The sequence below is a fragment of the Sciurus vulgaris genome (assembly GCF_902686455.1).
Source record: "Sciurus vulgaris genome assembly, chromosome: 10".
Lineage (NCBI taxonomy): Eukaryota > Metazoa > Chordata > Mammalia > Rodentia > Sciuridae > Sciurus > Sciurus vulgaris.
The window spans coordinates 14,788,558-14,811,057 of NC_136470.1; the positions used below are offsets into that span (position 1 = coordinate 14,788,558).

At 38.6% G+C, this 22,500-nt stretch overlaps 1 protein-coding gene across 1 annotated transcript in view; it reads left to right on the forward strand.

Moving 5' to 3' along the window:
• GRIK1 (glutamate ionotropic receptor kainate type subunit 1) overlaps nucleotides 1-22,500 on the forward strand; it is a 414,222-nt gene that overhangs the window by 352,640 nt on the left and 39,082 nt on the right. The window contains 6 exon segments of the mRNA XM_079100525.1: nucleotides 6,646-6,753; nucleotides 9,276-9,279; nucleotides 9,282-9,319; nucleotides 14,819-14,932; nucleotides 17,106-17,309; nucleotides 17,955-18,178. Of these exon segments, the coding sequence (XP_078956651.1) occupies nucleotides 6,646-6,753; nucleotides 9,276-9,279; nucleotides 9,282-9,319; nucleotides 14,819-14,932; nucleotides 17,106-17,309; nucleotides 17,955-18,178 (692 nt within the window).

Sequence of the window (22,500 nt, forward strand, 5' to 3'; positions counted from 1 at the left end):
TGCATCTTAATTCTTTTATTGAAAAATTCCAGTGTAAATTACACTGTGATAAATGACCCAATATGTTAATTTTTGAATGTTTTTCATATTCTTTAAACTTAAATAAAAATAAGTTAGCATTTTAATTTTTTCATAGTTATAAAAAGACCTAGAACATTCTAATTTACACTAGAGTATGTATTTTAGATAAGAATAAAGGGAGAGAAGTCTTAGGATTGATGTTTCAATTTTAAGCAACTAAACTAAATTTAGAGAAGGAATATCTCAGGACAAGAGCCATTTTAATACCATCAGCTTTGATAAGTTGTATTTACAGCAGCAAAATAGTGACTACTTATTTTTAAAAAGGATCATTTAGATTTTGCTCCATTTCTAGAAAACGCATCTATTTCATCTACATGCGTGATAGTAAGTCCTTGCTGGGCTTATCCCTAGAAAAAAGTCCCACTGTTAGTCTTCCCTTCTCCCTGTTTAACACTTTACTCTGATGATAACATCAGCAGGATCAGAGCTGATGCCCAAAGCTCTATCGACCAGAATAGTTGGAGGAATTTGGTGGTTTTTCACCTTAATCATCATTTCGTCCTACACTGCCAACCTGGCTGCCTTCTTGACGGTAGAGAGAATGGAATCCCCATAGATTCAGCAGATGATCTGGCAAAGCAAACCAAGATAGAATACGGGGCGGTCAGAGATGGCTCGACAATGACCTTCTTCAAGGTAAGAAGTTGACAGCGCTCTCATGCTGGAGAGGAGGAAACCAAGATATTTCATTAATATTCTTAATGAAATAAAATGTATGATGACATAACCCTACTACCAGGAATCCCTGTGCCCTCAGCAGTCAGCATAAAGTATTTCTTTGATCGTCAACTTGGTACTCTAAGATCCACAGGTCTGTCTTCAATATCCTTCTGGTCTGCACGCCATAAAAAACAAATGGTGCTTTCTGAATACATTCTAGTCACCTGTTAAATAATTGCTCATTTACTGAACCTACAAAAGAAAGATTCTGTAATCTGAAATTCTCACAACCAGAGTCCTTGAATATCATCACTGTTTTGTCTTTCTGTTCTGCTTGATGTGATAGAAGCAGATGACAAAAATAGGTGTTGATATTGGTATTTAGATGGAGAATTAAAAACAATAAAAGCAACAAGAAAAATGCTAGGGGACTCTGGTATAATACTGCATCTCTGCCAGTGAGGACAGTGTCCCCAACCATGCCTGAAGTTTTCCAGTAACCCATTTAACAGATATTCTTCCATTCTTGATTCCTTGTTTTTTTCTGTGTGTCCAATAAAAGAAAAGAAAAAGAGTCACACCATTTGATTTAGTTTCTATTAAGCAATTACTGTCAAGAAGCCTGAGAGGGTAGATATTAAAGTTATTTCCTAAAATAGGGACAATTGTTTAAGCATTGTTTTCAGTTAAGTGTACTATAATTGCTCTGCAAATGTTTCTACATGAGGCAAACAAATTGTAATTATGAATAATATAATTATATATCATTATATAAATTGTATATGCTTCAGCCTTGTCCCAGAAAATGGAGTCCTTATGGATTTTATTTATCATTTCTAGGAATTAGTCATTATAATCAATAGTTCTGTTAGTAATTGGGAAATAATTATCAACAACTAGTTTGCAAATAAACAAAGAGTGTATATGGAAATGCAACTTATTTAGAACAAGCAGTGGCAGGAAAATACGGGTCATTGTAGCAGTAAGGAAACTTGACTTTGAAGATCAAACAGTACAGTTCAGTAAAGAAGAGGCAGGGAGTCTTTGTAGATATTTAAGGCAGGGAAGGAAGTATTGTCAGAGCATGAAAAGGGAACATTTTTGCCACTTGGATGAGCAGAGAGGAAAGCAAGAAGTAGGATTTATTCTGCACTAGGAATTGGAACACCAAGTTCAAGAATAAAACCAATACAACAGAATCCATACAAAGGGACACAATAGACACACTTCATGGAAATGAAATTAGATTTCAGAACTGTGTTTTAAAACCCTGCTATGAGCTATATGCTACATCAAGAGAAGAAAGCTACCAATTCTGTACATTTTCAGAAAAGCCCCGTAAATTCTGACAATGTACCAATTGACTCACCACATGACCTCCATAAAAGAAAATTTGTCTTTAAGAAAAAGCTTTCTGAAAATCTTGTAGAACTTAATGAAGCTAACTATTTCTTTCCAAACAGATCTGGATGATGGTTAGAACTGCACATTTCTCACAAGTATGAAGAAAGGGCCTGAAAAATGACTTCATGGAAGCCCCTAACATGGTAGAGATTTCTACTGACCCAAAGACTTAGACAAATTGCTCTCAGCAATCATCAGGCACTTGCTGAAACCCTAATATAGCAGCTTATTTTTGCAGCTGTGATTTAACCCATCAATCCACAAAGCCGACTTTGGTTTACAAAATAAGAAGGGGTGACCAGAGTCCAAAGAGTAAAATTGGGATTTGATGGGGTGGGAAAAGATGCAAGGGTCTCCTAAATATGCACAGGAGGACACTCCTTGCTTACATGTGTGTTGCTGATGGCTGTTATCCTGCCACAAGACTTGCTTCTCATCTCAGCCAGTGTAGTCTCAGGTGCTACCGCTGACAACAAAAGCATGTCATCTCATTTCTAAAGTTAATTCTGGTGTTCAGTGTAATGGGATCCCTTGGAAATGAACTCTGGGGACTAAGTCCTAGTATCCAAAAAAGCAGCTCTTTCTGTGTGCTATAGTTTTTCAACAACTCCCATCCAGTTCACCATCTAGACCGCTAGATAAAAATGTTGGAGTATTTTCTTGTCTATGTCTCATTTCCTGGCATTGATTTAACTTCCAGGATTGTATTTATGTTGTGATATCCATTGTATCCAAATGGTAACCAGAAAACATACTAGTAAATTTTGTTGGTTCTTGACTTTCAGGTTGCCTTCGTACCACATCTTTATGAAACTCTGCCCATTCTGCTGTGGAACTATTCCCATTGATATTTAATGGTGTGCAAGTTAGTGGAACAGGGACATGAAGAGTTGTGCCTATTTCTCTGTTCATATGTGGGCATATAAATTTGGTTCTATAAATTTTATTCTATGAGAACTTCCTGCTAACTAACTCCTTGCTTATACTCTTGACCATCTCCAACTTATCCCTCCCTAATTCTGCTAAAATGATCACCCTATAATGCACATCTGAGCATGACACTTCTATGCTTAAAACACTCCAGTGATCCCCACATGTCTACAGAGCAATGTCCAAGCAAACTAGCATGATTCATAACACCTTTATGAGCAGGTACTTACCTGCCTTCATAAACTCATTTCTCACCATTCCTTACCCTGCATTGTAGACCCAGGCAAACTTAAAATTTATCTTCATTTCAAACTTTTATCCAGGCTAGGAATCATTGGTTGGCCAACATCAAGTCCTTTGAGAGTCCAGGTATCCTTGCCCCCAGGAGACTTTTGCTGGCTTTTTCTGTCCCTGTAGCTGGATAAGTGCTTTTCCTTCTTGCTCCTTTCTTCAATACTCTTTGCAAACCTTTATCCTCACACAGCTGGCACTCTGTTATAATTTGTTAATGTGCTTGTTCTTACTAACCAGTAAACTGCGAGTCCCTGTATTCTTAGCAAAGCCTCTGACACAGAGAAGATGCTCAATACATAAACATCTTCCAAATGAATTAATAGCGGGGGGGGGGGGGGGGATGAATCTTTTTCTTCCAACCAGAGAGCAGTATGTTTTACCTGTAAACCTGAGGATGATAACTGCAGATCATAGGTACTCAAGAAGTGATTGCCAATGACATTAAATATCTCTATGGAAACGTCTTTACTTTTGTAGAATTCTCATCTTATTCACTTACTATAGCATTCTTCGGTGGCCTGAAGGAGAGCAAAATGACTCAGTCAAGGTCACACAACCTTGTCACGGCATTAAGACTAAACTTGGTTTCATGATTCCAAGTCAGGGGTATTTTCACCATTTTTAGATGTAATTATAAATTGAGGAGTTGTAGGTTTAAAGCAAGAGAAAGAGAGCTGAAAGAAGACAAAAGAGTAAAATTTGCTAATGGAGTTCAATTTTGTTTTGCAACAAATTAGAGCAAAAAAAATTCAATCACCTAAGAGCTATGTCATTTGCTAAATGCTAGGGAGACTATCATTAGAAAGAAACCTGTGTTTTGTTTCAAGATTCCAATCCATCTGAGCATATGAGGAATTCCAAACTCAGACTTGTAAGAGCAAGTAGTACTAAGTACAAAACTATAAGTGAAATCACAAAGCAATACTGGTCAGTGTGGTGTAGACTGGGGCACTGTGCTTTGAAGGGAAAATTGTGACTCTGAACCAAAATTGTACAATAATAAATAATGGATAGGGGTTGGGCAGACTGATGAGCAAATGCACAAGGGCCAGAGAGACCAAGCCTGCCAATTACATTAAATATCTTTATGGAACTGTGCACAGGGGAGCCATGGTAGAAAACTCTGGAGAGGTAAGTTAGGCAAAATTTTGAAAGACCTCTATATTATTTGACAATCTCCAGAAAAACAGATCACTAGAATACACAAATATATATAAAGAGATCTGTAATAAGAAACTGGCTCACACAATTATGGAGGCTAAGAAGTCCCAGGATCTGCCATGGGCAAGTTGGAGACCCCATGAGAGCTGGTGGGGTAATACCAGTTCGAGGCTGAAAGCTGGAGAACCAGGAGCCCAATAAGAAATTGCAGTTTGAGAGCAGAAGACTGATGATCTAGCTCCAACAGCCGGACAGAGTGGGATTCTCCCTTTTTCTGTTGTCTTGTTCTATTGAGGCCCTCAATGGATTGGGTGGTGCTCACCCACATTGGGGGAAATATGCTTTACTCAGTCTAATTCAAACACTATCTATTCTGCAAATATCCTCACAGACACACCCAGAAATAATATTTAACTAAAATATCTGGAGGTCCTGTGACCCAGTTAAGTTCACATAAAATTAATCATCACAATGTCCAATGGAAAATCAAGGTTCAGACTGATTTGCAGGTGTCCTGAATCTATAATATGGTTTATATGCTGGGGAAGGCAACATGAATATGAAATTGTATTTTGGGACAATGAATCTGATGGTGATTTGCATAATGAAATACGGTAGAGACCAATAAAGAGCAGATGTGTGAATCCTGACATGTAGGTAATATCCAAACTCTAGAGTTATGAAAGTGGAAAAGGAAAGAAAGTTGGTGTGGTAAAAATAATAATTGTTAAAATTTAAAATGATTTCATTGTGTTAGGAATGAAATGTTATGTTAGGAATGTTATATTATGTTAGGAATGTTATGTTAAGTTCCATTTAATCCTCACCAAAATCATTTCATGGATTGAACACTGAAGTCTGAGATAAACTGGGTTCAGGTTAAGTGACGTACATGGAGTCATGCTTCCTAGATTCAAACCCACTTCTTTATAGATATCTTGTGTTCTCTCCATACACCACTGCCTCTTGGCCAAATGGATAACTGCATTCAGTAGGTGCATATGATGTAAACAACTGAAAATACAGCATAAATCTTTTAGGATCTCCACATTTTACAACTGTATGATGAATTTGACGAAGTTAGAGGGGAGAAAAACAAGTGTATATTTACTTCATCCCCATTTGTAAGCAAAAGTCAAAATAACTTGGTTACCAAAAATGACTAAATGAGTTTCAAGGGCCACTGTTTTTTATTTAATGAAATCACCAAAAATTTACAATGTGAATTCTATGAAGGGTAGACAATGGTGACATGATGTTGATGTGTGTGGTAAGTGGAGTAAGGTCTCCCTTAAAACACACCCAAGTCTTGATCCCTGGATCCTGCACATGTTCCCTTGTGTGCAAAAATAAATTTTGCATATATGATTAAGTAAGGACTTGAGATGGGTGGATTGTCTTGGATTATCCATGTGGGCTCTAAATGCAATCAAGGGGTCCTTGGAGAAGCAGAGGGGGTTTTCATACAAACAGAGGAGGAGGAGGCAGTGGGTCCACAGAAGCAGAACATGGAGTGATGTGACCACAAGAGTGCTGGTGGTCACCAAAGGCAGGAAGAGACATAGCTCTACTGACACTGATTTCACCCAGAACTGTGGAAGAATAAATGTCTGCTGTTTTAATTGACCAAGTCTGTGAAATCTGTTGCATAGGAAACTGCAATGCCCACATTCCATTAGAACACCATTTAGATCATAAACACCCAATAATGCAATGTTGGTCTGTGTCTTCTTCACAGAGAAACAGGAAGAGGCACTTTCCCTTGCAGTAGCTGAATGGGGTTTGAATGGACCTTGGAAATGAAATATCATGACCTCCAAGGCTTCCTTACTCCAACTACAGACTATGATGCAGTAATTTTTTTTCCATACTGCCCATTTAGGTTGCCACCCTTACAGGTTTGACTGGGGTTAAGATGTTAGGAGTGACAAAATAAGTGAGTGCTAATAAAATGGTGACACATTCTGTTTTTTGTCACTGGACCAATGCCATGGCTTGCAACAGTGTGAAGAAGCCGAATGACTGGATGCGGTGAACTTGAGGTATTGCAGTTTTGATGGTCCTGAGATCGTGCAGTGTTAAGTGGTAATGCCACATGCCTTTTGTCTACAGGCTCGGTGGGATGGATTGACCGGGAGAATCACCTTCAATAAGACCGATGGCCTGCGGAAGGATTTTGATCTGGACATTATTAGTCTCAAAGAGGAAGGAACTGAAAAGGTAACCTCCTCGATAATAAATAAGTAAATTAAAGAACTGATTAAAGAACAGTGCAGTCATTTTTGCTAAATTGTACAGGTGAGTGAGGGAATAAAAAGTGCTACTCTGAGTATGTCCATTCACATCCAGTGTTCTAGATCATTCTCCCTGATCTACAAATAGACATTGATATACATATGCATCATACATGTGCTACTAATAGCAATGCTAATTAATGCTTATCAGTGCTTGGTTTATATGGCAAGTATGCATCCTTATTACCTATGTAACTCTATGGGTGGGTACGACTAGGCCTTTTTCTCAAAGGTTTTAAGAAATTGTTTCTAGACTTGAGAAGTCAGAAACTGTCAATGACTTACCTATGGAATGGCATCCAAGGGTTGCTCAGAAATTTATTTTAACTGCATTCTATTTTAAAATTGGTGACAGAGGGTTGAAATAAAATAGGATAGAAGATACTTACTGATGAAAGTTTGCATTCTTAATTTTAGGACAAATGCTAAAAAAAAAATTTAACTTTAATGTTGGATTTTTACTTTAAGGTTATTTTAGTTGTAACTCTCTATCCCAAAGTTAAAAGTTTTGTTGTAGTTAATATTTAGTGTAACACAAATGTAAGCTATTCAGTTAATAATGATAAAATAATTCCAATAATTGTTCCCCTACACACACACACACACACACACACACACACACACCACTGCCTGTAATCTTATTTTCTCAAAAGGTTAGGCAGAAGAACCTCAAGTATTAGACCAGCCTAGAAATGTAGTGAGACCTCATCTTGGGGGGAAATTAGTTTGGCTACTCAGTAGATTTTGTTTTATCAATTTTAGTATTGATACTGCATGTATCAATGACTACAAATTGGAATTAACATGTAAATTTTGAAGATTTTTCCCTTTAGGACCATAAAGAAAAAAAAGATTTTTGAATCCCCCAAAACAATCATCTGAGCATTAAAACTCTGCAACATTTTTATGGTCATGAACACAATGGTGTGCTTAATGTAAGAATGGCTTTGAAAGCAATAGATTGCTTACTTAGTTTGCAATAGTTGGGTTAATTTTTTTAATGAGGTGTTTTCATTTCTGTTTTATTGCTTTTGTTAACTGAGATACATTTTTTTTTTTTACAGATCCTAACAACCCCCCCAGAATAGCATTAATTCAGTTGAACGTACTAGAAGGTTATCATTGATGTTGAATTTTTTTTTTTTTTTTTTTTTTTTTTTTTTTGCGGTGCTGGGGATCAAACCCAAGGCCTTGTGCTTGCAAGGCAAGCACTCCACCGACTGAGCTATCTCCCCAGCCCGATGTTGAAATATTTGAGGAAAATAATTAGTTGCAGTTTTGAGAATACACAATTTACCTGCACGTTTCCCAGTTCAAAAATGCTGCTTTCTCCCTCTTTCTTCTGCTGCATTCTGATCTGCTCCTCTGCTGGTTTAATAGCACAGGGCACCGCCCAGTCTCCACAATGACATGTGGGATTCAGGCTGGAGGAAGCAAAGAAAAAAGTACTCACTTTGGTCTAAAAAGCCTATAATATTTTTTAAAGAAAATGTCTGCTTCTCTAGACGCACCCCTTCCTCCCCTTCTCTCCTCTAAATGATCACCACTGAAGGAGGAAGAAAAGCTGTTAAGGAAACATCTTTTTGGCTCAGCTGGGTGATGAAGTAGATGGAGCTATTGTTAGGCTTTCACAGCTATCTATACTCTGCAATATTATGCACATTCTATTGGTGTTTTTCCATCACCGGCAAAATGGAATTAGAGGGAAGTGTTTCTGTTTGTTTCTTATCTCATCATTGTTTGCAATAACTTTTCTTTCTTCAGGTGACATGGTCTCAATGCCTGCAAAGGCTGATCGTGGCCTTAAGGCAATGGGGAAAGCCAGCACATCTTCCAGGAGCCGGGGGGGAGGACATGCTCAGTCTTTGCATGTCAGCCTCTCTCAAGGTCCACAAGGAAAATTATAGAAAAAATCCCATTTCTCACTTACACTCAAGTTTCTACTGCCTGGAAACCCATAACCAAAGAATAAAAGTCCCCAAGTATGCTCCTTTGTGTAGCTTAGGAGTACTGTGTGTGTGTGTGTGTGTGTGTGTGTGTACCTGTGTGACTCACTGATTTAGTTACAAATACCTTCAGCAAATCTTTTTAAACAAGGGAGATACTTTAATGCTGAAGTATAGCTGTGTATATTAAAAGTGCTTTAATTTTTTTGTTTGTTGTTTGTTTTGGTTTTTGTTTCTGTTTTTTTTTTTTTTTTTTGGTGGGGTTTTTTTGTGTGTGAAAGAAAAGTAAAAATTAACTGAGTCTTACCACCAAATTCTGGGAAACCCAAGTTTTGATTCATCTCACTACTGTACTCATTATCAGGCTTAATATTGAATTAAGATGCAAAATTCCAATGACAGGTGGAAAGTGTGAACTTAGTGTTCCTACACCATGTTCCTTTTGGGTTCTGTGCATCATTTTAATTCAGTGCTATTTTTATTTTTTCCTCTGTAAACCAAGGCTGCTGAGAAGTGTCTAAGCACTTGTTTAAAGTGTGGAAGAAGGTTTGTACTCTGATAAAAATTGCAGGAAACCTGGGGTGGGGTGGGGAACACACATGGAAAAGCCTGCTCCCTTCCACTTGTGCCAGACCAGTAGCTCTCCATTGCAGTTTTAGAGGTGATAATCTACATAAAGGGAGAAGGGGGTAATTAAATGTATTCTTGCTCAAACACTACCCAAGAGTTAAGACTGACTTGTGATGGGTTAAATAATGAAGGGCTAAATATCTCCCCCCTAGATTATTTCTCCCAGGCAGGATTAGTTGCTGTTAGGACAAAAACAGGTAGCTTCAACCTGAAGCAAACAATGGTCCATTTACATTCCTTCTCATATCACTAAATATGTCCCCTAAAGGGAATGAAAACAACAATAGATTGATCCATCTGACTAGTTAGATAGGCTCCATTCTCAGAAGGTTGGGACATCTCCTTGAATGTCACTACTGCAAAATATGAGCAATTTTCAGAAATTCCTCTTTCTTATGAGCTTTGCTTGCAAGGCATCTATGCCACGGCATATTGTCTCGCAATTTATTTTAGAACTACAGCTTCCAGAGGACAAAAGCATTGCAAACTTTGGAAAGGAAATTAGATGATCTTATAATATCATACCTACTACTTCATACTTTATGGTACAGTCTCATGTTGCCAATGAATGCACTTAGATTTATATAAGCAAATGTCGCCATTAAAAACATTCAGAATGGGAAAACTTCCCAGGATAGGAAAGCACTGCATTGTCTTTCCTTCTTTCTCTTCCCTTCCACCTGTCTCTTCAAAACTACATGCTGAAAGTCTGTTGACTGATGGATGGACCTTAAATTACTTCAGGTTGTTCAATTTAAACAGTTTGTCAGGTTCACTTTCATCTTTTGAATTATCAGCTGAGTCACAGAAAGAGTAAGCAGTTTTTCCCCGTAGCCAAAAACTTTTCTCTCCCCTGGTAGTATTGGCAGATAGTGTTCAGCTTGAAATCGCACCTTTTAAGTTTTAAAAAGCATGCATTTAATGACCTTGTTTTAATCTTCAATGAACCAGACTACTAAGACACATAGAAGGCAAACTAGTTTCCTCATTGCTAGTGAATAGATGATCCTTCGTGGCATCCAGAAAGCAACTGATTACACTAATCCAGCTTGAGACTCCAGGCACTTCATGCAGTGTAGAATTAATCCAAACCAACTACCCTAGGGAATGGAATCCAATCTCTGCAATTGTACATGGGGGAGGGGAAATGTCCTCTGTTTGCCACTAAACTGCAATATCCATGCCACATCCCAGGGATGTAACCTCTTGACCTTGCTCATCCACACCCGTAGTCTTCATCCTTCCTAATGCCCCTTCATTGCCCACCCTGTTAGCTTTCTATGGTGTGGTGTGCTGTTTTGTGTTATGACTGTTGTTCAGCAATTCACAATATCCAGGGCTCTAGCAGAGGAGCCCTTTCAGACACACTGCACTCTGCCAAGAAGAGTCCATCGGAAAAGAGAAGGATTCACTGCCATCATATTCAAATTCCAAAAGCTATTATGGCACTCTCACCTTAAAAAATTCAGAGTAGTTCACCTGAAATTCCTTCCAAAAGAGGGATGTGGAATAATAGCTGGGCCCAGTGGCACAGGCCTATAATCCCAGCCACTCAAAAGGCTGAGGCAGAGGATCACGAGTTCAAGATCAGCTTAGGCAACTCAGGGAGACCTTGTCTCAAAAAGAAAATAAGCAGGACTTGGGTGTAGCTCAGTGGTTAGAGCAGCCCTGGGTTCAATCCTCAGTTCCACAAACAACAACAAAAAAGGCAGATGAACTTCATTTTTGTCACTGGTAAATACTTGATCATTTCACTCAGCAATTCTGAATTCTGCATTTATGTGAATCCCTCTCTAGGTGTGGAAAATATAGATACTAGTGAACACCCTTTGGTCGAGCCACTTTTTTTAGAGTTTGCTAAGTGTCCTCTGAGAATTCCTTTTCAACGCTTCCCTCAGATGTCCTGGATAACAAATGACTGGGGCCTCCTGCCAGGTTGTACAGAGTGAGAGAAGGCAGGCCAAACAATTTAGGTTTTGAGTGTGCTTCCCCACAAATAATTGATCCACCCTCCACTACCTCTCACTGGTCAATTACTGCTGTCTGCTTTCACTATACAGTTTGAAAATTGAGATTCCGCTTCCTGGAGGCCCTCCCCCAAGGTCACAACACAAGCCCGAGATGCCAGTGTCTAGGCATCTGGGTAACTATACCTCCCTGCCCACACACATCACGGGATCTCATGTCTTCAGAAAGAGATATTCATTGGCTGACCACCTGTTCATTTATTTCAATTAGCAGCTAAAGTCAGTTGACAACTTAAGTTTAAAAGACACAAACATGCATGCCCACACGTGTGCTCTCACATACAAACACACCATGCTCTTGGTTTTGCTGATTGAAGGGTTTAAAAACAGAAGGCTGAGGTCATTCAAATTGCATGTGAATATTGTTTACTTCCCCAGAATAGCCTGACCTTTACTATATTTTGCAACTCTTTTCATTTACATTTAAAGGCTCTTCTGTTATACAGCTAGTAGGAAAAAAAAAAAAATAGTTTCCTTCTTTTCATTTTATGGAGGAAGATTCGCACTATTGGGACCCCTGGGACTTAGTTGGTTGAAAAGGCAGCGGCAATAATCTCTTACCTTCTGTACTTTTACTGAGGATAGTAGAAGCAGCAAAAGCCAGATGTTAAGCTGTGACATATATTTGTCTACAATTTCAAGTTTATTTTAGAAGAGAATGAGACTGAAAGACCATTAAAGCCACCATTTTCAAAAATAAAAACTATTTCAAAAATACTTCCTTGAAATGCACACACACACATTAATGAAAATAAGTTAGAGAACACACTCTATCTCTAAGCTAAGTGTTTAAAACATGTTTTCCACCCTTCAATGGTTACTTAATTAAAAATCAGGTCCCTTTCTCCTCAGTGCCCACATCAAGGTTTAATCGAAATTCTACCCAGGGCCCAATTTACATACAGTCTTCATGGAGTTATAAGTTCATTGCTCACAACCTAGAACAAAGCTTTGAAAGAAAGCCAATAGACAAATGTATTCAGTCTGAGTTGTTTCCTAGAAGCAAGTGTCTGTGCTTCAGAAAAGTAGGAGAAAGGGAAGAGATTGAGAAGAAAATGTCCCATTTCCTGGGCTTAAGGCTAGCTAAGGAACACTGAAGATTCTTCAATCGACAGATAATGTTGAGCACATTCCAGGAGACAAGCACCACCAGAGGCCCTGGGAATACTGAATGGTCGCTAAGAGTGCTGGTCTACCTCCCAATCCCACCTCTCACACTCTTTCTTTAGATAGTGTCACAATATTTTTCAAATGCAGAATCTACTTCCAAATTTGCATTTACTTCTACCTTTTTCTTTATTTCTCCAATTTAGTAATCCTAATTAAATATCAAAGGGGGGAAAAGTGGATTTGAAATAGCTTACACTAATAAGTGAATGTTTGATAGACTTTGAAACTTTCTCAAAGCATTTCTGTCTCTAAAAAGGATTCTTGCCCAGACAAATGAATTTAGGCAATAATCACATTTAGGCAGCAAATCAAAATAAAGATAGAAAAAGGCCAAGATGGAAGGTGCCTAACATTTTCACATATGATATGCTGTTTAGTCATCAGAAAAACCCTAATATAAATATTCTGTTAGTGAGGAAATTGAGGCACAGAAGGGTTAAGTAACTTTCTCCAAGATCACACAGCTGGTTAGCTGCAAAGCTAGGATTTGGATGAAAGTCTGTCTTCGAAGCTCACTGTTAAGCTAGCCCAGTGTCTTCCCACTGAGGAAATCGAGCATAGATCCCCGCTACCCATTCCAGATATGTTCAAGTGTTAGTGTTCCTATAACCGGATCTATTTATCATAGATTCTTTATTTTATCATCTTCTAAATTTTAAAAATCATTCACTAACAATTCCCAATTCTTTCACAACAAGGCCAGCCTGAAGAAACTCCTGGGACAGTTATTTAGATGTCCTTTATTATTAACATTTCTGCAGCTCTATATACACACCAGCACTTTCTCATGCATCATTTCATTTTATATTCTCAGTATTTACAGTTAAAAAAAAAAAAAGAAGAAGAAGAAGAAAAAGCTCAGAAGGGTTAGCATCAGGCCCAAGGTCACTTAGCAACTGCCTGTTTCTGCCTGATACTCAAACACACTAATATTCCATCTCAAAAGGCTGCCTACCAGTAAATGCCTATAGGACTCAAATAGCTCACTTCCCTAAGGTTTATATTCTGTGTCCCACAAAAGCTAAGAAATCAGTATATAGGTTGAGTATCCCTCATCCAAAGTGCTTGGGACAAAAATGTTTTTTGGATATGGATTTTTACTTTGGAACACCTACATACATATAATGAGTGTCTTGGAATGAGACCCAAAACTAAAAAAAAAAAAAAAAAAAAAAAAAAAAATAGCTTGTTTGACATACACCTTATACACATGGCCTGAAGGTAATCATATGTAACAGTTTTAATGTACCTGCTGGGACTGAGACACATCCTGTGAGGTCAGGTATGGAATTTTCCACTGGATAGGATTTTTGTTATGTCAGGGCCCCTTGAGTTTGTGTTTGGGAATATTTTAGATTTTGGATGAGGGGGACTCAAACTGTGTTTCTTCAGGGCATAATAACTCAGGAATGGCTAGGCCACTGGAGAAAATCAGAGATCATTATATTTTAAAAGCAATGGGCTTCAGAAAATGCCAATGGCTGTAGTTGGTTCTGTGACTGAAAGATCAATGAGCAGTAAAAGTGAGTATCCTCACTGCGGGAGTTCATGGACAAGTGAGCACAGAAGACAAGCAAACGGATAATAACAGGAGACTTAGATGTTATGACAGGTGTGAGCCAAGTCCTCCTGGGGGGTACATGAAGTGTCTCCTGCCTGGCACTGGCTCCTCAGTGCTGTCTGCTTCTCACCCACGTTTCTCCCATTTATCTTTCCTTTTCTGGTGCCCAGTCTCCTCACTATCTCCCTGCTCCCTCCAACCCATTCTTCATGAATTTTAAAGAACTGATGATACTGTGGAACATCATCTCCACAAACACAGAACGTTTTATCTATTCTTATACGCTCCATCCTCCAACACCTAGCCATGACACAGAGGTAGGTGCCCAACAAATACATGTTGGAAGAAAAATCTGAGAGTTACTGGAGAATTCTTAGATTTTTTTTTCATTTAAAGAACAATCAGCTTCATAAAGTAAAAACAAATGACCACGAGAAAGCCCTCTCCCATTTCTGCCCCAAATAGCACAGATTCCTCCTGTTCTGTCTACACACTCACTCTTCCATTGTTTCATCTTCCCTCATTTAGTAGCTTCCACTGTGATGCCTCGTGTCCCAGACTGTAAGCTTTTGTGCCCGTTCCTGATATAGGAGGGGCCTCTGGTGTACATGCCGACTTGGAGAGCCGGCAGCCTCTGATGTGCTGTGTCTTGTGTAGATTGGGATTTGGAACTCCAACAGTGGGCTCAACATGACCGATGGCAACAAAGACAGGTCCAATAACATCACGGATTCGCTGGCCAACCGAACCCTCATTGTCACCACCATTCTGGTAAGTCGTCTCTGTGAAATTCGGAGCATCTACTCTCAGCTCCTACCCTAGACCTGGACAGATTTTTCAACTGTCTTTTTTCATGCCAGCAATTCTGTCTGCACATGTCTATTTTCTCTCTGAGGCACTAAAAGCCTATGCTTGTACAGAGTTTTATAAAAGGATTGAATTGCAAGCATCCCTCACCTCGATCAGTTCTGAGCCCTGCTCTGTCTCATTGCCAATGCCACCTAACCCGTCTTTCTTGCTCTCTCTGGCTGCTGGTTGGTTCACTGGTTTCACACAAGAGGAGACTCTACTAAGAGACCAGGGAAATGGAAGGAGAAAGGTGGAGGGATTTCCTCCCCTGACCCCTTCCTGCAGTCAACCAGTGGTTTTGTCAGGACATGTAAGCCATAGCTCCTGTACTGTCAGCCACCCTGCAGCCAGTCTCCAGCTGCTCTTGGCTCTAGGCTCCAGAAGCACGCTTCCCCTTCTCCTTGTCTCAGTCCTGGCCCTTCCTGGCTTCCTGATGTCGTGGAGAATGCCCACAATCTTACTCCTACCTCCCTTGGCTCCCTTTCTCTGTTCACACCTCTTTGAATAGTCCCTTTGTCAATGTTCTTCAAAAGCCCTGTGGTCTGTTGGAACACTGACTACATCCCCATTCAGCCATCATGCCCTGCCAGTTATTTCTTCTCCTCCTTTTCCTTTCCCAAGGGGTAGGGCATGAGCAGCCCTCTCTGAACTCATCACTCACTGGCATGCCTGCCTTATTTCATTCAGTCTGTTGTGCCGAGATTCAACGACTCACAGCCTCAGTCTTAAAGCAAGACAGAGAACTTTATTCGCCCATGGGCCGAAAGGCAGCAAGTCACCTCTGCACACTTCCACCCCTAACAGGGGTTAGAGCACATCGTTTATAGCCAAAAAAATCACAAGCAACCTTTGCATTTTTTGAAAGCAAAGTTGGTCAAAACAACCCAGGTTAGAGTACATTGCACAAGAATAAAGAAACTAAAAAGGGAACATCTCATAAAGGCATTTTTTAATAATACATTGTATAAGAATAAAAGAAATATTTTTCAACCACCATGCATTTCCACATAGGATGTGCTGAGCAGGATGTGAATTACAGAGGTAATGGAAGAAGCATTTCTTAGATGAGATGGAGTCTCAAGGTAAAATGGAACTTGTGAGGTCAAGGCACATATAGTTTGGCCCACGACAAGTCCATGAGGTTGAAGGTGTTTTTAAAGTAGTTAATTTGTGAGAATTGTCCACCCTAACATTCATCCAAGGTTTTATTCTGATCACTAATTTCTTTGCAACTGGCTTGTGGAAACATAAGACTCTCTATTATGTTTCCATAACCTTTTGGTTTATTTGATGATAAGCCTCAAAGGTAGGGCATATTGATAGTTTAGTAATGATTATAATTTTTACAACAAAATGAACTTTCATTTAGTCAAAGAAGAATAAGTTTATAGATGTATAGTAGGAAGGAAATGTCCTTTATTCATAGGACAGAGGAGTTGCAAGTAAGCATATCAGTCAAGAATCACCCAACTTGAGATCTGAATTGCTTTCAAATAAGACTATGGAACTGATGATAAAGAAAACATGGAAATTGTCAACCAAAATATATAAAAAGTAAGTAACAGTGAAAGTGAGATGATATTTAGAAGAGGAAATAAGAATGTTTAACAGACAGGAAATTTGAAAAATGAGAGGATGTATTTGGTGATTTTGATTTCTCTGTTGTAAGTAGATGAACCTCTTGGGTCAAAGTCAAGTGAGGAGTCATGCCAAAGATTCCTGAATGTGACACAGCAGAGGCATCTGGGCCCCCAATACCCTAGGAGTCTTTCCATTTTCCCGGAACCCAAATTTAAGTGCAACACACTGTGACTCTGTCACATCATTGACTCACAAAAACTACCTCAGCAGTGGAAGAAAAAGCTCCTATCCAAGGAGACAGGAGGAAAAGAAAATATACGAAGTGTTCTATATTTGTAGAGGGCGTAGGGAGGACAAATTTAGCAAATGCAGGAAAGTGACTGACGTCAGTGCCTTTAACTCTTAAAAATCATCTTCAAAATCATCTTCAGCTATTGCGTATCTTGAGAATGCTTATGAAGCCATTCTTCTTTTTGTGGTAATGGAGTTTTTACATTTGGTTTGTTTCATTTAGGAAGAGCCCTATGTGATGTACCGGAAATCTGACAAACCCCTGTATGGAAATGACAGATTTGAAGGATATTGCCTGGATCTGTTGAAAGAATTGTCAAACATCCTGGGTTTCCTTTACGATGTTAAACTAGTTCCCGATGGCAAATATGGAGCCCAGAATGACAAAGGAGAGTGGAATGGGATGGTTAAAGAACTCATAGATCACGTAAGCAAAAACACGCCTCACACGTCTCGAAACATGCACCCTGGGAGGAAGCAATAAGGAAAAAATGGTTGAGTCAGAAGAAATGTTTCCTTTGTTTGAATTATGGAAATGATATTTTAAAAGGTAGAAGAAACAATCTTGATAGGAAGCCTGCTTACTTGGAAGGGCAGTAAGAATAAAAATTGAAGATAGAAATTTATGAGTCCACCCTTCACACCGAAGAATAAGCTCAAGTGATTCTTAAATTAGATAAAGAATTCTAAGATTTAGGCTCAGAGCAAAATTTCATCTTGTCAACTAATATTGTGACCGAGCTGCCTATTTCTTCCTGCTCTCACATGCCCTTTGAAAAGACATCCTTCTACATTTTTTTCCTCCATTTAGTTCCAAAATGATATCAATTTGTCTGCTTGTATGTGTGGCTTTATTCCTTTTGGTTTCTCTCTGCTCATAAATCCTATTTCATAAATATAACTGTGTAAATTGGCTGTTTTTATATTGAAGCCAGTCATCCCATCATAGAAATTTCTTGCATGAGAAGCATTTGGAGTTGAGAGTAGGGATCAGGAGTACCCAGGAAACGTGGAGACATGTGCAGAGAAGTGAGACAACTTAGCTGACGAGTTTTGGACTTGCTTTTTGCAGAAGGCTGACTTGGCGGTGGCTCCTCTGACCATCACTTACGTACGGGAGAAAGTCATTGATTTCTCTAAGCCCTTCATGACCTTGGGCATTAGCATCCTCTACCGGAAGCCCAATGGGACCAATCCAGGTGTCTTCTCCTTCCTCAACCCTCTGTCTCCAGACATTTGGATGTATGTGCTCTTAGCCTGCTTGGGAGTCAGTTGTGTACTCTTTGTGATTGCAAGGTAGGTTTGAGAATCCTGAATTCACCAGGACCAGGTCAGTCTCAGATTTACCTGTGTGCTTTAGAGGTAGACAAAAATGAAAAACTTTTAAGTATGCTTTTAGTTTTGTTTAGCGTTCTATTTTCTCAAGGTCTCTAAATACAAGCCATGCTTAAATGAATATTGTATAACTATTTATAAAAATGCTTTTTTAAAAGAGAGTAAGATAATACTTATATGAGATATAATACTTATATGAGATAAACTCATATATTTAAGTTTTATCGGTATTTTAAGTCGTACAAAATTAAATGTACCCATTTTCTCTGAGCTATAGTATAATAAAAGAAAAATTTCAACTAAAATATCTAATATGTTCCAATAAGAATAATAATAAAGTAATATTAAGATGTTTAGAGTACATGAATAAGGAAAACAAAAAAGCTAGAATTATAGCAAATAAGAAGCACTAGAATGAACAATTGTGAAATCCTCAGGAATAAAGAAAAAAATGTTTTGAAAATTCTGTGGAGTCAAATTTTAAAAAGCATTCAAGAGAGAAGAAGAGAATTCTAGAAATTACACCACAAGAAATATCACCTCCAGGTTGCATGAGGAGGCATGGAATCTTTATGCTACCATAAGATGCTTTGGTTTAGGTTTTACTTTTGAGTCTTAACTCTATCTTTAACCCTTCTGCTCTACACAATTCTTCAAAGGAATTTTTATCTCTCAGTAGATCATATATTTTCTAAATACCTTTGATGCTGAATTTGAAACATCTATTTTATCTTTCGGTTGGCTTAAATATTGGATATCCCTAGATAAATCAGATTAAAAAAAAAAAAGTAGTTGCTCTTGTGTATCATCTGCTTGTTTTCAATCTCCTTCACCTTTCTACAAAACTCAGTGAACTTTGTCCCTAATCAATTTTTGTTTTCCCTCCAGGAATTTCTAAGAGAAATATTTCTTCATACTAGCTCCTTGTCATTGTCTACTGTCTGGTTTTGATTAATGCCAGGTAATTCTTTCCCTGGCATAATTATAGAGAAAGCTTGGAAAAATAACCCAGGCTGGAAACATCTGAAAGATCTACAAGGCAGACACAGTGACACTGTATAAATGTACTCTCCACGTGGACATTTATGCTTTGACATTAAACAAAATGATTTGAAGCTCTCTATACCTTAAAATGTGTGTACCATTAGCAAATCTCAGAGGTACTTTGACAGGAACCAGAGTTCTTTCTCCATGCACCTTGCCTCAGATAATAAAGCAGACACTACAGTGATGGTATCCTTTGATACCTTGGGACTCTAAATCCAAGGTTCTCAGCTGGGAAGGATTTTGTCCCCAAGGACATCTGGCAATATTGGGCAAGACAAGTTTTTTTTTAGGCAAAGAGTCCTATTTGTGTCAAATGGGAAGCCCAGAAATGCTGCCAAATACCCTGTAGTGTGGGAGATTGCCCCCACCTCCAATAAGAACACACAATGAGGATTACCAATCCCAAAGGTCAGTGGCAACAAGGTTGGGGAGCCATGCTGAAAACAATTAAATAAAACATAGCTTTGGTAACCAAGTTGTTAAATAGAGGGTACTCACTTTGGGAGATGTATTCCTCATTACCTGTTCCTAAGTGAACAATTAGTAATATTGTCCTAGAATGCCTTTTTAATAAATGACCACTCAAAGGCAAAGTAAGAATCAACCAGCAGTATATTGACTTGCTCATGCCTCTGCCCTGGAATCCACCCTGTTGGATGAGAGTGGGGCCAGTCCAGCAATCCAGGAAGCAGAGAGCAAAGTGGTTTCCACGTTCCCAGTCTGTGACTTTCTCTAGACAGGGCTGCTGATGAGTAGAACAGGCAAGATGACATGGATGAACAAGTCCATTACTTACTATAGTGAAGTTGACCAAAGCTGGAGGGAAGAAAAACATGTGGCAGAATTCAGAAGTGCTTTTGAGCACACAGACTGACAGTACCCTTTGACACTTGACCCCAGCTGTGTCTTTACCTCACCTTATTTCAGTCATCAGAACATCAGACTAGTACAACATTCAGTTGTTTCCATTCCTTATTTTACTTGCTTCTCCATAAACTTTTGGTGACCTAGATCTCTACATTTCTGACTTCGTACATCCTGTTTCAATTACACTAGCAGCCCCCCAACCCTGCCAATGCCATCCACTTAATATTCCTAACTGTTGAGAGTACCATTTATACAGCCCTTCCTCATTTAGCTTCTCCTTGTCTCCCCTTACACTGCCTTTCTCTTGCTCTGGTTCTTGGGGACTTGGGGGAAGTGAAGATGCTATGCATCACATGCGAACATCAAACAGCACAATGGTGAAAAGTAGAAAATAAAGAAAATAATTCCTTGCAGTGCACAGGTGAACTGTCAAGGAAACTATCTCTCAACTCCATCTCCCCTACACTTTTAAGTCTACCCTGCTCCTACAACCACTAAATACATTTCAGAGGAGATTCCCCAAGCAGAATCCAGTTGAATCGGTGGCGTGCCAATTCACCATTACCTGCCTGCCTTCTAGTGTAAGACCGTGAACTCAGTAACTCTGCACCAAAACGCTAAGATGTAAAATGATTTTGGTTACCATCTTAACAGTTTGCATTCAAAGTTAGTGAAGTGGAAATGAAGAAGAGTTCATCTCATAATCATCTTCAGCTCTTGAGAGCTCTTTGAATTTATGTTGTAAAATAGATTCTTTTATGTTCTTTTAAAGGGGACAAATAAAGCCCATCAGTGCATTTGAACCAATCCCCCATTGGATAGATGCTTAAAAATCATTCACTGAACTAAGTTGAATTTTTAAAGTCGCAGACATCAATGGAACAAACTAAGGGGGGAAATGGAACAGTCTCAATTACTGTCATTTATAACAAAAGCACATCTCAGTGTTTTTGTTTTGTGTTTGACATTTTTTTTTATTACTTTTCAAAAAATATTTAACCCCAAGCAATTAAGCCTCTGGTGAAAACACAATTTAAATAAACCCAGTATCCAGATAAAATGTCTGCTTACATTTTATGATTTATGATTGCCTTCATAAAAATTAACTTCTTTAAAGTTCACATTTGGCAAAAAATTTTAAAAAAATGAATAAAGAGAAACCCTTGAAAGTAGATTGTAAGGTTATGTTATGTCCCCAACATTTATATTACAACTCCAAATAGAACTTTCTATGACTGGATCTCCCTCCCTTAAATGCAGCCTAATGTCCATTCTCAGCCATAAAGAGATAGGTCTTTAATCAGAGAACTTCATGCATGCATGAGGGTCATTTTATGTCTTTCATTCAAGTATAAGCTTCACATATATAAACATAAACCCAAAGTGGACTTTCACCTTTCAACACAAGACTTATTTTCTACATGCCAGTTTTGACACTGATTCTAAGCATATTTGTCCCTTTCTCTGTCCTTTTACAGAAAATCAGTGCTGATTTCTTGAAAGTCATTTGGGAATAGCAGTTTCAGATTATCACTGGTGCAGGTCATGTATTAGTCCTTACCCCAGAGCTTCTGTCACTGGCATGATATCACACTAGCTATAATTAAGCAGGCATTAGGAATTTCAAACCGAGATATCTACATCCAGACAACAGGTAGGTCAACTGCATTATAAAAAGCCACTGTCTTATAGCAGAGCTTCATGTTATCATTTAACATTCCTCAGTCCAAGTGCTCCCCAAGTCGCTCAGAATCCCAAAGAGAAGGAACCCACAGTATCTCTGCAGTGCAGGTAGAATCACATTGCTATTTAGATTGTTCCCCTCTGGGCCAAAAAATAAAAATCAATTAGTTCCTCACTTGTAAGTACAAAGTATGAAATACTGAAATAAGAGCAAATTAAAAGCAGCATTCCAAAGAGATGATCTCAAGGATCATAGCAGATCTGGGGAAGAAAAATGCTAGAATATCGGGGGGTGGCAGTTGCCAAGTTTTATGGTCTATTTGAAAAAACCCTTCTCTTGAAAGTATAAGCCTCCTAATTTATTGCAATTAATATTTTTAAATTATCGTACAAGTGACAATGATATTGTTTAAGTAACAGCATCTTTATTCTGCATGCTGTTTCAATTAGGAGGTTCATTAATATTGGTATTCATTCCTTCAGCTCAGCAAACTACTATGGTTATAAGAGTGTATAAATTCAAAACTTAATTATATTGTTGAAACAGTAATTAAAATGTATTGGCATGGCATTGTCAATTACAGCAATATTCATAAGCTTCATGGGAATCTGCACGATGCACCCTGCAGCTGTGGAAAAACTGCAGGATGAGTTGGGTACCATTATGGTCAGATCAACTACCAGGC